The 16,574-nt window shown below is 39.3% G+C and overlaps 1 protein-coding gene across 1 annotated transcript in view; it reads right to left on the bottom strand.

Annotated features, from left to right (window-relative positions):
- Positions 1-8,941, bottom strand: part of Clca1 (chloride channel accessory 1) — a 25,104-nt gene extending 16,163 nt beyond the window's left edge. Inside the window, exons 1-4 of the mRNA XM_013018212.1 lie at positions 8,780-8,941; positions 3,754-3,894; positions 3,451-3,598; positions 1,004-1,109 (exon numbers count right to left, since the gene is read on the bottom strand). Of these exons, the coding sequence (XP_012873666.1) occupies positions 1,004-1,109; positions 3,451-3,598; positions 3,754-3,894; positions 8,780-8,941 (557 nt within the window). The remainder of the gene's footprint in view (positions 1-1,003; positions 1,110-3,450; positions 3,599-3,753; positions 3,895-8,779) is intronic.
- Positions 8,942-16,574: the final 7,633 nt, after the last annotated feature.

Genomic DNA, 16,574 nt, shown 5'->3' with positions numbered 1-16,574 from the left:
CTCAAGGCTAGTGCTCTACCACTTGAGCCACAGCGCCACTTCCAGCTTTTTCTGCTTATGTGGTGCTGAGGAATCGAACCCAGGGCCTCATGCATGAAAGGCAAGCGCTGTACCACCTTCCCAGCCCCGATAAATAATTTTTTTTATCCACTGTAATTTATTACCGTTTTATTTAAAATCTCTGACTCTATCATTTTTAGAGAGTGATAATTACATTTTTTACCCCATCACACAGGTACCTGAATTATGCTAGCTCTTTACAGTGAATCAGCAAATTCCCTGTTAGTTAGGGAAACAGTCAAACCAGTTTATTTGCTCAGAAATTATTGGTTGCAAACTATGCCCATAGTACTTTCTGACACAATTTTCTGTTCTATGGACTCTGTACTGGATTCAGTTCAAACTATTATGTGATTTGTTTGGCTGTGTTAGCTTTTTTTGGGGGGGGTCTGGTCGTGGGGCTTGAACTCTGGGCCTGGATGCTGTCCCTCAGCTCTTCAGCTCAAGGCTAGCACTCTACCACTTGAGCCACAGTGCCACTTCTAGCTTTTTTTTTTCCTTCTGATTATGTGGTGCTGAGGAATCGAACCCAGGGCCTCAGGCATGCAAGGCAAGCGCTCTACCACTGAGCCACCTTCCCAGCCCAAGCTGTGTTAGTTTTTACATCACCTTTCTGCAAATTCCACAGTCCCTCACAGGCTTGTTCATCCCAACACTGTCCCATGCAGGTATCATTGAGCCTTAGAGAGCCCTGGGAATTCTGGGGCTATAAATTTATTTTAAATACAACAAAAGTCACTGCAAAATGGACATTTCAATCCACAGAAACATCTGTTAAGAAACAAATATGGCAGCTCTGTGGAAATCTGAGAAGAATGTACTATGACTAAAAATGACTTAGAGAGCAAGACCAAAAACTGTTATTTTAATGCAGCCTATACACGAAAAAAATATAGTTTCACTTTAAAATAATGTAGGAAAAGTGAAATCTGAATATACATACTTTACAGGTGTGGGTTTTCCTTTGGATAAGTAGAACTTCTGGTCATTATTGTATTCATCAAATACTCCCCATCTTAGATGAGCCCACTCATGGACAAATGCCCTACCTATGGGAAAAATATTTGAAACACTTGAATATAATAAATAGGGTAAAATAATCTTTTCACACTAGAGAAAATGTTTATTATACTTTGCTAGGCTCTTTGAAAATTGGAGACATGAATTCTTTTTGTTGTTGTTGATTGTAGGGTTTGAACTCAGGGTCTGGGTGCTCTTGAGATTTTTCACTCAAGGATAGTACTTTACCACATTGAGCCATACCACCACTTCCATTTTTCTTGAGGTTAACTGGAAATAAGAAACTCATGAGCTTTTCTGCCTGGGCTGGCTTTGAACCATGATGCTCAGATCTCAGCTTCCTTTCTTACAGGTGAGAGCCATCAGTGCCCAGCGACATGGATTCTTTAAAATGATCAAATACTTACTGATTAACATTACATGTTAATCAGTCACCTACTGAGAAGCAGACAGTAATTCATACAAAGATGAGACAGCCTCAACTATCCTTGTCCAGTGCTTGGTCCAGTGAAGGACACAAAGATTCAGACACAAAATGCTTCACAGTGGAGGGTTAAGTCCAACTCCTAGTAGAGCATGCTGGAGGCCTGATGATTCGGGCCTTGCCTCTCCAAGTTTGATTCACTGTTGTTTTCTACCTTCTTTCAACACTCCAATTCCAATTAGTTCCTCACCTTATACATTGTAGGTCGCATAATACTCTTTCTCATTTCTGGATCGTTTGAGATGTATTTCTTTGGGAATCTCTCCTTCCTCTCTCTGCCACTGTAACTCCTACTCTTCATTATGACTGTCTGCCTTAGCAAGCTCAGATTAGCCCAGGAATTCCTTGGGTATACATCTTTTTATTCCATTCTGGCACATATCACACTCTGCTGTCATAGCTGCTTCATGGCTACTCTCTCACCAGGCACTTTGTGAAGTCAGATATTACAACTTCTTCACAGTGTTATCTAAGCACACATGTCTTCAAATTAATAGGCATGGAGTCAAGTATTAGTTACATCTGGATGTGTTTTAATGATTTATATACAGCCTTGCTTTTCTGAATTGTGAATTTCAAGGTAGGCCGGATAGGGATGGGTAGGTGCAAGAGGGCAAGCAGAGAGAGTCCCACAATCCCACAGTTACGGATTTATATGCTGGGTTCTGAGGAACAATGTAGGATTTACAGGTAAGAGAAGACTGCAGAAGCTCAAGTGGTTGGAGTGGGCTTAAGAGTATGACAGAGCAAATAGGTAAAAAATGTATTTATTGAGCCATGGGCTGGGCATTTTCTGTTCTTACTATGGAGTTGAAATATAGGATTGTAGAACAACCAAGAAGTATGTTTGACACCTCTGGATAAGTAAGTGTTCTAATATAGTTAGGGGTGGGGCATGGACACACCTGGGTTCTTTGCTTGTTTATTTTCTCTGTTCTAACTCTTTGAAAAAAAAAAAAGAAAAGCTGAATCTGGAGGAATCTAATCTTTTTCAGACAGTAAAGATGTGTAAAGCTATTTGCTTAATAATGTATCACATTTGATTGTATGTAGAAAGCATGTGGTTTATGTGCATTGTTGCTGTTATATTTCAATGCTTCCTCCAGTTGGCTCTGTCAGTACATATAGAAATGAGAAAGGGTTTTCTTTTACAAAAGAAAATTTGAATTTTTTTCTTTAGTTAGTGTTTTCTCTATTTTTTGTTAACATTTGTGTTTTGGGAGGGGCTTGTTTTGTTGTTTTCAAACAGGATCTCATTTTATAGTCCAGGCTGACCTTGAACTAGAGATCTTTCCTCAGCCCCCCGCCTCCCACCACCTCACCCTGTTTGACAGTTACCAGATATTCTTGTTTGTTATTCAAAGTGTGGCACATATCCCTGAAGTGGCAGCATCACCTGGAAGGTTGGTTAAAATTCAGAGGAATCCCTTCCCCATAGCTACTGTGTCTGCATTTTAACAAGATCAGTTTATAGTTTGAATGTACACAGATGTCCAATAATGCTGTACGTATCTGCCATCTGGTGGCTATCTTGTGAATTGCAGGAGAAAGTTAGTTTGAGTCTCTTCACAAATTTATAGTAACTTAATCCTATTAATTAATGTCAGGTAATTTCACAATATATGTAAAACAGTTTCAACAATTATTCAATTATAATTCAATTTCAAAAATGAAAAACTTCATTTGTGAACACATGCAAACCAAAAAATTATAGCTGAGAAACGTACTAATCGTATTCCTTAATTCAAGTGAAAAAAACTTGCTTTCTCAGTTTATGCTGGTTCACTTGATCTTTGTGCCTTACAAAGGCAATTCTGAGTTTATCTGCTTTGACAAAAATATTAGCTCATGAATAACATAGTAGAATATTTCATCTGTATCCATACCTTGGGGTCCATATTGAAGCAACTTCTTCCCTGCTAAGAAGTTCGGAGTGAGATGAATCCTGTCGCCCATCTCTCCACACTTTCCTACTTGCTCAGTATAGGGTTGGTCATTACCTGGAGGACTGGTCTCAGCAACCAGAACATCAGCCTGAATATTGAGAAGTTATTTATTAACACACCATGTCAGCAAATTGACCTCAGACCAAAATATCTGGATACAATTTCATTTGATTTTACAGCATTTTGCTTTGGGGGAAAAAGATTACAGAAGAAAATTGACATTGAAAACAATGACATACTCACATTTTTGAGGGTCTCGAGTTTTGGCCTCACATAATCAGGTTTTGTCTTCCAGTTTTCAGGAATCAAAATGGCAACATTTTTGAAGTAAAATCTTTTCCCTGTTGCTTCAAACAGGTATGGAGATGCCTGAGTCACCATGTCCTGGGGAGAAAAAAATTACATAACAATATGTCTGAAAACAGACAAAATACTAATTATTAAAATTGGCGTGTGCTTATTACCTTTCAAACACCTTGATGGAAAGGGGAGATGTGGAAAGGCCTTTATTAATGGAGCTAACTTTTCTAAGCATTTGTCATACACCATGGGTAATGGTGGACAATGCAGACTCTAGAGGAAGATGTAATCCTGAGATGGCCACGTCCTGGGAGACAATAGACAGTTTCTAATCCTGGGGCCACGTATAAAATGGAAACTATTATATGTCTGATAAGGCTGGAGTGAGGAATGAATAAAATTGAAACATAGGACTAGTTGGAACAATGCTTATTTAGCACGAATGCTTATTAAATGCCATCAGCATCAAAAAAGTCTTTGTGGGAAAAGCTGAGAATTAAGAGGGCATGAGTGTAGGCTCTCACAGCCAATAGGATAGGAGTGTTGAACATGACCTCAATACCTGCTGAATCTTGTAATAACCTTGGGATTTCAAACCAAATTGAATGTCCAGTTTAGAGTTAGTTATCAAGAAATAGCATCGTTACATGCTTTCAAATTATACATAACTGTCTCTATCCAAAATGAAAGAGCATCACTACTAAATGTCTCATCCAAGCTGGGCGCTGGTGGCTCATGTCTGTAATCTTAGCTACTCAGTAGGCTGACATCTGAAAATCATGGTTTGAAGTCAGTCAGTCTGGACAAAAAAAGTCTCTGAGCCTCTTATCTCCAATAAACTACTCAGAAAAAGCCTAAAGTGATGTTGTGGCTCACTGTGGTAGAGCATTAGCCTTGAGCACAAAGAGGCTCAGCCCAGGACCTGAGTTCAAGCCCCAAGACCAGCAAAAAAAGTCTCAGCCAATGCCTTGAGATGCTTCATAACAAGATAGTAGAGAACGTCTTACAAGCCAGCCACTGCTGTGGGAAATGGACACTAGATCTGTTAAGACCAGGGTGCTGACGGAGGAAAGAAGGACTTGAGAATTTTAAGGTGGGCAGAGGTGAAGCCAGCCAAGGAGACAGGAGGAGCAGTCAGTGTGCTTGAAGAAACACAGATACTCTTACCTTTTATGTTTTAATAACAAACATTTGGTATTTGTTCCAGGTTCTGGGTCTGTAAGAAGAGTGGGTGGTCACAGCTGTAGGATGAGCTAAAATGTTCTTAAGGACAGGGATAGGATAGTATGTTGTTCACAATAGATTCCTAGTAGCTGACATTATGTTGATACTCTGAAAATATTTTGGAATGAATGAACAAATGACCAACATAACAAATACAATGGTTATGGTGAGTGCTCAAATGCAATGCCAAGACAGGCCGAGTCTAGGCTCCCAGACATTGACAAGATCCTGAAATACTCGTGTGTGTGTGTGTGTGTGTGTGTGTGAGAGAGAGAGAGAGAGAGAGAGAGAGAGAGAGAGAGAGAGAAACAGCAGGGTGAGGGGGGAGAGGAACAGGCTAGGTCTTCTCCCTGACTCCCTTTTCTCATCTGGAAGGTACTTTCCAGGCCTTCTCCAAGGAATTATCTGCAGGGGTGCAGATACCTTGGATGGAACTGTTGCAGCACCAGGTGGCAAAACTTTGAGAACTGGCTGAAGCTGACATAGACCCTGTGTTGAAAATGAATTACTCAACTTGTGTGTGTGTGTGTGGGGGGGGGGACAGGAGGGAAAAACTGGGAGAGAAAAAAGAAATGTACTCATTGCCTGACTTGTGTAACTAATGCTTCTATGCATCACCTTTCCAAGTAACAACTTAAAAATGCATGAAGAAAAAGAATATGCATCACCTTTCCAAGTAACAACTTAAAAATGCATGAAGAAAAAGAATAATAAAAACAAAAAGCTGACTTAGAGGCTCTGTTCCTTACAAGGGGAGTGTTTTTGTAGACAGTCCTTGAAGACAGTGTGGGGGAGTTAGGAAAGGGAGCAGAACTCATGGTGAGCTCCCTCAGCTCTCAAGATTTGGAATCAAAACGGAGGAACTCACTTCTTGTAAGAACTCAGGATTTGAGCATATCTCTGCATGAAACTCTATGCATTCTTCTGACAAAGAAGGGAATGGTGGAAGCCTGCTTATTTCACATCCAATTATTTAGTACTCATTCTCAGAAGCCAATTGAGTAGCCAGTGAAAAATACATTCCTCAGGAGGAAAGCCCCAAAGATTGCAAGCTGAAGGCATGCTGGAGTCTCTGCAGCACCCCAGAGCTGCCATTGCTATTTCTGTTAGAGCTATGCTGTCTGTGGTCTCCCGGCATGATCTTGCACCCCACTGTCTGGACAGGGTCAGAAACACATTGGACTTGCTTTTCTCTTTTTTTTTTTCCCTATGTATTTCAGTTTTTTCCCTGATGCCTTTCCCAAGTTTAGAACTCACTCCTGGCTTCTGATTATTGAGATTTTAAAAGGAATGACTTTCTTTCTTTTCTTTCTTTCTTCCTTTCTTCCTTCCTTCCTTCCTTCCTTTCTTTCTTTCTTTCTTTCTTTCTTTCTTTTCTTTTTTTTTTACCAAACACTTTGGTGGTCTTCTGGGTAAACAGGTAAGCCTCACATTGAGGCTTCCAGTGCCCACCTACTCCACCTAGAGATAAGCTGCTGACATGGAGCCATGATTCTTTCTCGAACCTCCACTTCTCTTAGTTTGCTTCTGCTTAAAGTAAGACATTTGGGTGGAATATATTGGGGGTGTTTGTATACTTTCTTTTTTTATTGTGAAAATACCATACAGAGGGGTATAACTACATGGGCAGGATAATGAGTACATTTCTTATCAAGCATTGTTGCCTCCTCCTTTGTTTCCCCTTCCCATCCCTTCCCATCCTCCCATCTATCCCCTTCTCCATCCTCTCCCTCCAAGCCAAAGTTGTAAAGTTTGTTTTTTGACATAACGTTTTGTACATTTCATTGTTGCAATGGGTCAGCCTGTATCCCTATTTAAACAATTTGTTTTTTCCCTTCCACTCCACAAATTATACCAATATCAAATACACTGAAAACAAGGGTTATACCATGGGGGAGGGATATACAAAGCAACAAAGAAATATCTTATAAATATGTTAGAAACAATGGCAAGAAAGAAAAAGCATTTGATCGTTATATTGGGGTTCATTTCACCTAATATCAACTTATCTGACCGTTTCTGCTTGTCTCAGACATATACTAGTTATTGCAAATAAGGGAAACCATGGGACTTATGTTTCTTTGGGCCTGGAAGAGCTCCCCTATAACCCAGCAATTCCACTTTTGGGCATTTACCCAAATGATCACAGACAAGACCATACTAAAGTTACCAGCACAACTATGTTTATTGCAGCATTATTTACCATAGCTAAGATATGGAACAAACCTAGATCCCCTCAGTAGATGAATGGATCAAGAGAATGTGGTATATATACACAATGGAATTCTATGCCTCCATCAGAAAGAATGACATTGCCCCATTTGTTAGGAATGGAAAGACTTGTATATTAACTCTCTATCTAGAGGGATATAGATGGGGACTGGTGACCAGTGACTATGTTTCCAATTTACTAGGCACCAGGCACTATGCAGGCATTTATATATTTGATCCTCATTAACTTACATGAGGACACATTCACTACTGTCCCTGTTTTGCAGAGCAGGGTCTTACTCGTTGTAAAATGCTATCTCTCAAGGTGCTACAGTGAGATTCCAGAATGGTCTTTTAGGAGGCGTTTTCCTCATATTTTTAGCCCTCTGTTGTTGCCTAAAAAAACTTTTTTGTCGGTTGTGGGGCTTGAACTCTGAGCCTGGGCTCTGTCCCTCAGGTCTTCAGCTCAAGGCCAGCGCTCTGCCACTTGAGCCACAACACCACTTCTGGTTTTTGGTGGTTTATTGGAGGTAAGAGTCTCACATACTTTCCTGCATCGGCTGGCTTTGAACTGTGATCCTCATTATCTAAGCCTCCTGAGTAGCTAAGATTAAAGGTGTGAGCCACTGGCACCCGGCTACCTGTGTAATTTTTTTTAATACCTCCACCTGACATCAGCTTGGGCCCATTTGCCAGGACAAGATGCTTCTGTGCGTCTTCCCTTCCCCCATGGAAGGGGCAGCAAAGTGAGGAACTGTCCCTCTGCAGCCCTGAGAAGAACTCTTGTTTTGGGGTTGATAATACAGAGTTTCCTCCCATTGGTAAGGTCAGGATGGCTGTTACATCAGACCTGGCTTTCTGGGTTCCTATTAGCACCACAGGAAAGGGGGATACAATTTAGAGGAAGAGAGTCAAATGTGTACAAGTGGAAACATCAGCCAAGGGAATTTCTTCTGTGCATCTCATAACACCTGCCAAAGGTAATCATCTCTGCCCGACCATAGTGCAAAATTATTTTCAGTGAAAGCATTCTCAATAAATAAATACATATGCTATTTATTAAGTGCCAATGAGACATCTAGCTTTGAAGTACATGCAGTGCATTCATGTTGTCTTTCCCACAAACTTTTTTTTTTTTTTCCTGGCCAGTCTTGGGCCTTGAACTCTGGGCCTGGACACTGTCTCTAAGCTCCTTTTGCTCAATTCTAGCACTCTACCACTTGAATTATAGCACTACGTCTGGCCTTTTCTGTGATTAATTGGAGATAAGGGTTTCAAAGACTTTGGCTTTGAACCAAGATCCTTAGATCTCAGCCTTCTGAGTAGCTAGGATTACAGGCGTGAGCCATCAACAACCAGCCTCATAAGAGCTTTAATGGCCAATGGGTTCTCATTTGCATTTTATAGATGAAGATACTGAGCCTCAGACATAAAAGCAACTTTTCAATGACATGCAGCTGACGTCAGAAGTCACTAGACAGTTACTATTAATTAGTAATTACCAAAGCACAGAGAATGGCCAGTTTGGACTTACCTTTATTTGTTGAATGAGTGCTTCATCTTCTGGCACACTGGGGTCTATGCCAATGACAATGCCTTCGTAGCCATTGTTGTTCAGCTGAATGAGGGAACTGCTTAGGGCTCCTCCTAAAAGGTGAAGGATCACGAGGAAGACAGAGCCCTTCAGTGATTCCATTGCTGCATATCACCCTTTGATTTCTCTTGGGGAAATACTGGTTGTGGAGGTGTCTTTCTTTACTCCCATATATATATCTATGAGGAAATGTAGGCAGGGATTTTCCGAGTCAAGGGTAGTTTATTGTGGGACATTAACCCCTTGACCTAAACCTGTTCCATTATTGCATTTGCCTTCAGTGTGTGAATAGTTACAACTTCGAATCAAATTGTGTACTTTTAAGAGTTTTAATTTAAAAGGAGGGGCTTTGGGCTTTGCCAGCTGCTAGGGTGAGGGTGGGGGGCACTCACATTCCACTTCCCAGGAATCATTCATCCCTGACAAGCACCTTCATTCAAAGGTTTGTTTACTTACAAATATTTGCCCAGCCAGCAACATTGACCCATCCCAACCAACTCAAGCCCGCACCTGGTCCCACTTAATGAATGCCTATTGATATCTTCAATAGGCATTCATTAAGTATAAGTCAAGTATCTACTTATCCCTTATCTTGGTCTTTATTTTTAACTTCACTGACCTTGGCATAACCTCAGCAGCACTTCTCCACAATTGTGTTGGGCATTGTACTTGAACCAAAACCATTGTAAGTAATGTTGATAGTATTGAAAAGTTATTTTATAGTGGAGAAAAAATATGACATTTCATCACTCTGTGTGTGTGTGTGTGTGTGTGTGTGTGTGTGTGCTGGCCCTGGTGCTTGAACTCAGGGGCTTAAGCACTATACCTGAACTATTTTGTTCAAGGCTACCCCTCTAGCACTTGAGCCAACACCACCACTTACAGCTTTGGAAGTAAGAGTCTCATACACCTTCCTGCCCAAACTGACTCCTAACCTTGAGCCTTAGATCTTAGTCTCCTGAGTATCTAGGATTACAGGCATGAGTCACTAATGCCCAGTTAACCTTTCATCACAGGTTTTTTTTAAAGCAAGTCCCTCAAGTTTTTTCATCACACCTCTGCTTTGTCCATCCCAAATTTACATTAATAACAAAGTATTTTGCTGTCATGAAATGTCAGTCAGAACATTAAATATGGACTGTTAAATACTATGTAGACTTTTTAAAGTTCATAAAACATCGGATGAAACCTCAGATTTAGCCAACCATGTTCCTGGATTCAAATTACTTGGAAATAAATAATATAATGGCAATCGTTGAGAAAATAACGAATGCTGGCTAGAATTGGGAACCCTCTTACACTGTTGGTGGGAATGTAAATTAGAATAACTATAATAGACGTCTGTATGGAGTTTTCCCCCACAACACTAAGAACAGAACTACAATATGATCTTACAGTACCACTCTTGGGCATACACCTGAAGGGATATGAGTCAACATGCAATAGAAAAACCTGCACAAACATGTTTATTACACAGCTATTTATTCACAAGAACCAAGCTATGGAAATCAGTCTAATACTTATCAGTCAATGAATGGATGAAAAAGTTATGGTATAAATATACAATAGAATATTATTAAGCTATAAAGATGAATGAAGTTACATCATTTATGGGAAAATTGACCAAACTGGATCAAGCAGACCATAGACAAATTTCACATATTTTCTCTCATACACAGAATTTATAAGAAAACAGATACATAGATATAGATACACACATATATGTGTCTAACTGTGTATCTAAAATTTATACATGCATAATCCACATATAGTTATGAATATTTAAAATTCACAATATATATTTAAATTCATAAATATGGATTTAAATATGCCATTTAAATGTGTGCCATATTATGCCATGAATTTGGAAGGGGGCCTGTAGGTTGGAAGGGGACCAGTGAAAGGGAGAAAAGAAAAGCTAATGGGAAGACGCTGGGAGCAATGTATGTGATTGACATATATTGAATGAAATACAATTATAAAGGAGAGAGGGAAATACTGTAATGGAGGAGATGAATCTTATCAAAGTGTAGGAATATAGTGAAACCTCTTTTTTATACAAGCAATCTATGCTAATAAAATAAAAATGAAATAGCCTTTCATCCAAATTCAATTTGGTTTGAAGATAGGCGCAAACACAGATTTTGTCTTGTCTGTCCCTTTTTCTTTTATATTGGCTTATAAAAATTAAATTAGGACCTGTGCATATAATCTTAAGTAATTGAAAATGAAGATTGAAATAGAGTAAAAGTACTAAAGTACAAAGTGACTGTTCAGATGATTCAATATATACTTTGATATAAAAGGTGAATACATGTATTATACATAGCAAATAAAAACTGGATTCCCAAGTATGTGACTCTGAGCTTGCTGCAGCTTGCTTGATTTCCTTAGTAAGGCAAGGTTGTGTGCTGATGGCTTATGAGAGATTTACACCCTGAGCTTGGAAAGTGAGGTGAAGGGGAAATACACTGGAAAAGCAGAGGGGAAACTTAAATTGGCTGCAGCTATATAATGAGGAGACCTTGCAGGTCAGCCTGAGACACTCCTGCCTTGTACCAGAATGTCTCCCTTAGATCTGGATAAAGCAACCAGGCCTGGAGGGCCTATAGCAGGGACGAAGAGAAAGAGTTTGTCTACTCATATTGCATGGGAAAGTCTCTGTTCTCTGTGGTGTGGGAGGAGTCAGTGATTCCAAAAGGTGCCAGTTGGGCTGGAAGTGGAACCACGTGGACCAGCAAGGAGCAAGTAATGATGGAGGTGGAACCAGTGGCTAAGGTTTTGCTAAACAGATGGGGCCAGGAAAATCTATGGATATTCAAGAACAACAGTCTAATCTGTACAGGAAGATAAGTCCCTCTGAATCATTCAGGTTTACTTACCTCATATCTAGTTCCAGTACTGTACTATATAATGAGGGTTTGCAATTTGTGTGGGGGTGGTGAGTGCAAGCTGTCTTTTTTTTCCTGAGAGGATGTACAAATCCAATTATTCACAGAATCTCCTCTGAGTTGTTAGCTAATAACTATTTCCTCAAATTCTTAAGGCATGAGAGTTACTGAAATACATTGTAATGCTTGCTGCTACAATCTGCCCCCAGGCCATTATACATATTTATGTTTTCCATCTTCTTGGCATTCTGGCTGCTTTTTGTTGTTTGTTCTCTGAGTGGGGCCTTTAGTTGCTCTACCACTTTGGATGGAAGCTGCATCACTTGTTGATGACAGGGGTTGCTATATGACAAACACAGCTCCACCTTGACTTTGCTTGCCTTTCAGGCTGTCTGGGCCCTGGCTGCTAACACCTAGTTCTCCTCAGCCTCCTCAGGAGAAGGCCTAGCCTGGCATGGCAGCCTCCACGCAGACATTGGTGGCTATTCTACTTTCTCTGGTGCCAGTTCGGCCTGGCAAATGTACAGTCTCTACCATGACACTGGTGATCTGACTTTTAGGTTTGCTAGGTGTGCCAAGTTATTCAAATTAAAGGCGTAGGGAGTTAACACCTCAAGGGAAGACCTTTTACCAAAGACAAACTATTTAAACCTCCTAGCAGTGCCTTTGTGTTCCTTCTGAGTCAAAGACTCCTCCCCAAGATCGTAATCACTATTCTGGTTTCTATTGCCACTTAGGTTAAATTTTGTTTTTGAACTTCATTTGAACATGAATTTACAGCATAAACTTTTCTGTCTGGCTACTGCGATGTAATATTTTTAATATGAAATGCATGTGATAATAATATGTTCTGTTTCCATTATATTGCATTGTGAAAAGATACTACAGCTCACAAGCATCTGCTGTTGATGAGCCTTTGGATTACTTCCAGTTCAGGGCTATTATAAATAAAATTGCCATAGATCTCAACATTGCTTCAGTTGGGTGTATCTTAAGAGTGGATTGCTGGGTCATCAAATATACATGCCTGGATCTTATAATAGAGACTCATTTGACCAATAACACTTCAGTCAACATCTTGAGATATTTGTCACTAGATTTTAATTGGCCTTCCTTCCATGTCCTTAAAAAATCTAGTTTGAGTAATAATTGTGCTAATTCCCTCACCCTATTCTGTTTCCAGAAATAATCCTAACAAGTTCAGCCCAAACTCTCCTGTGCATACGTGTGTGTGTGTGCGCGCGTGCATGCTTGCACAGCCCAAACTCTCCTGTGCATACGTGTGTGTGTGTGTGTGTGCATGCATGCTTGCACAGCCCAAACTCTCCTGTGCATACGTGTGTGTGTGTGTGTGTGTGTGCGTGCATGCTTGCACACAATCTGGTACTAGAGCTTGAACTCACCTTGCTAGGTGTGTTTTCACTCATACCTGCAGCTATACCGCCCTCCAGTTGTAGCTTTTACTGATTAATTGGAGATAAAGTGTTTCTCAAATTCGTCTACCCAGGTTGGCTTTGAAACTTCATCCTTAGATATCAGCCTTTTGAGTTCGCTAGAATTACAGGTGTGAGACATTGATGTTTCCTCCTAATACATTTCTATGTCTTGAGCCTCTCACCCGTTCCTTTGTTGTATAACCCTGCTTCTTCTCACTGGAGTGGGAGTTAAGTATAAACTCTCTTCTTTTCTCTTCCCTAGCACAACACTCCATTGAGTGGTTCCCAACACAATCTTTAACAAATGTTTAGATGTTCTACTTTCCAAAGTGTTTGTACTCCTTTTTTTATATTTTTGCCAGTCAATAGTACTTTCAGTCTTCCCTCTCTTCTCAATAGTACAGTTGACTTGCTCTGTAATTTTATTATTATGATGATGATGAAAATACCATACAGAGGGGTTACAATTACATGGGCAAGATAATGAGTACATTTCTTATCAAGCATTGTTGCCTCCTCCTTTGTTTCTCCTTCTTATCCCTTCATATCCCCCCCCCTCCGCTCTGTAATTTTTAAATTGGAATTTCCTGATGATTAGTGTTCTCAAGCCCCACATACTTCTTGGTTTTTGCAAAGTGCCTATTCAAAGTTTTATGACCACTTTTTAATTATGGTGTCTTTTTAATTGATTTATTCATCTTCATATTTTCTTAATAAAAAAGTATATATAGGTACTGGGTATTTTTTGTATCATGTATGACATTTCCCAAGATTATGAAGATCCTATGCAATACTATTTTCTTGAAGCTTTATTATTCTATCTTTAAGATTTGAACATTGTGGTGAATGATCTATCTTTATTTTTCTTTATGGTGTGAGGTAATACTCAAGGTGTTTGTTTGGTTTTCCTTTTTTCTCCTTTATGGATTGCCATTTGTCCCCAATTACATGTTTAAAACACTGCACTTTTCTTTGCAGAATTGCAGTCGTGCTTTTGTAGTGAATGAAATGGTGCACATGTGCAGGTCTGCTTCCGTGTTCTCTGTTATTCCTTTCTGTTGGTCATGTGACTATCAACCTCAGTAGCATGCATCTTACTGCCACTTTGTAATTATTGTTTTCATGATTATTTGACTATTTTAAGTGTATTCAATATAACATTTAGAACCAACTTATCAATTTCATTAAAACCATCTGCTGGGTTTGAATAGGATAACACTGAATTTATAGATCAGTTCAAGTCTTTGAAAACCAAGTCTTTGAGGCATAGTTCTTCATTTTAAATTTTGTTTCACTTGTCTCAATCATGTTTTGTGGATTTCAGGGTAGAGGACTTATACATTGTGTACTAGATTTAGTTCTAGGATGCTTTTTTGGGAATTCTATTGGAAATGATGATTTTATAAACTTTTATTTTCTTACTTATTGCCATTATGGAAAGTGTAATAAATTGGTATGTAGTCATATTAAATTCAGTGACAGTCATAAGTTTTCTTTGCTAGTAGTTTTATATTATATACAAAATGTACATTTTATATACATATAAATTATGTCTGTTGTCTGTGAATCATGTGTTTATTCTTCCTTCCCTTTTCTCTTTTGCCAGTACTAGGGCTTGAACTCAGGGACTCATGCTCTTGATTGTCTTTTTTTTTGCTCTTGATTCATTTGAGCACACCTCTGCTTCTTATCTTTTTTTTTTTCTTTTTGGTCTGGTCATGGGGCCTGAACTCTGGGCCTGGGCGCTGTCCCTGAGCTCTTCAGCTCAAGGCTAGCACTCTACCACTTGAGCCACAGCGCCACTTCCAGCTTTTTTCTTTTTGCTTATGTGGTGCTGAGGAATTGAACCCAGGGCTTCATGCATGCAAGGCAAGGGCTCTACCACTGAGCCACCTTCCCAGCCCTACTTCTTATCTTTTGCTAGCTAGTTGGAGATAAGAGTTTTCAGGATTTGTGTCTGCCACAGCTGGCTTTGAACACTGACCCTCAGATCTCAGCCTCCTCAGTAGCTGGGATTATAGATGTGAGCCACTGAAACTTGACTTTTACTTCTTCTTTTCCAATCTTATATTTTGTTTCCTTCTCTTATTATACTAGCAAGATCTCCAGTTTAAATCAGGTGGAGAGAATGGATTTGCTTTTTCTTGTTTCCTATTTCAATAGAGCAATTCAAAGCTTTCTATATTTTTCCATTAAGTATGTAATTATAGAGATGTTTATAGAAAATCATGTCAGGGGCTGGGAAGGTGGCTCAGTGGTAGAGTGCTTGTCTTGCATGCATGAGGCCCTGGGTTCGATTCCTCAGCACCACATAAGCAAAAAGAAAAAAGCCAGAAGTGGCGCTGTGGCTCAAGTGGTAGAGTGCTAGCCTTGAGCTGAAGAGCTGAGGGACAGTGCTCAGGCCCAGAGTTCAGGCCCCACGACCGGACCCCCCAAAAAAAAATCATGTCAGATTAAGAAAGTAATCTTTTATTTAAGTTCTCTAATAATCTTTTTAAAAACTCATAGTAGGTATAATTTTTACCAGATATTTTTTTTTCTGGATGGAGCTGGACATTAAACTCAGGGCCTTTTACTTGCTAGGCAAATACTCTTCAGCTGAAGGCAAGCACTCTACCATTTGAGCTACAGCACCACTTCCTAGAATAAGATTCTTAAGGAAAGGTCTACAGGGTTCTTTTTTCTTCCAGGATTGGGACTTGAACTCAATGTCTGACACTTTTGCTCAAAAGTGGGTGCTGTACTACTTGAGCCATGTCTCTAGTCCTTTTACAGATTTAAAAAAAAATAACAGCATTCACGAAACTGTTTACTTCAAAAAATAAATAAATGCCCTACTATCTGGTTGCCACTAATATGACAGACACATATTTGTGTTTTGTTTATATAAAAACACAAATTCAAGGATGCAGTTTTTTAAATCTAGGAGTTAGAAACTCTTTTGTTAGAGAAAAATGGACTGATACAAAACTACAGTCCTACTATAATTTTTATGCATTCAGTCTGACATAAATATGAGATAAACACTGCCAATATTCATGATAAGGTAAGATATGGTTAACATTGGTTTGATTTACTCTGCTTAGCAGTTTTTAAAGCCACATTACTATTTTTCTTTTCTCTTGTTCATTTTTTCCAAATTGTCATTTAATTCTTACAAGTGTCATTTATTTATGATGAAATCACAGGGTTTAAATCACTTGCTTTTTCATGTAAGATATTTAATTTACAAGTTAAAATTATTTCCTTGTTTAAAAATGGAAGTAAATTTGTCTCTTAAAAGTGACTGTCAGTATTGCCTTGGCCAGTAGTGGAAACACATGGTTCTGTCCTGCTAGTTGCATTTATTTGAAAGCAAGAGTATATTCATGAGGGGTTTATTAAAAATATGATGTATTTCTTTTGATG

Source organism: Dipodomys ordii, unplaced genomic scaffold (assembly GCF_000151885.1).
Source record: "Dipodomys ordii isolate 6190 unplaced genomic scaffold, Dord_2.0 Scaffold39, whole genome shotgun sequence".
NCBI lineage: Eukaryota > Metazoa > Chordata > Mammalia > Rodentia > Heteromyidae > Dipodomys > Dipodomys ordii.
The sequence above is the reverse complement of the archived record's forward strand: the minus strand, read 5'-3'. Positions and strand labels throughout refer to the sequence as shown.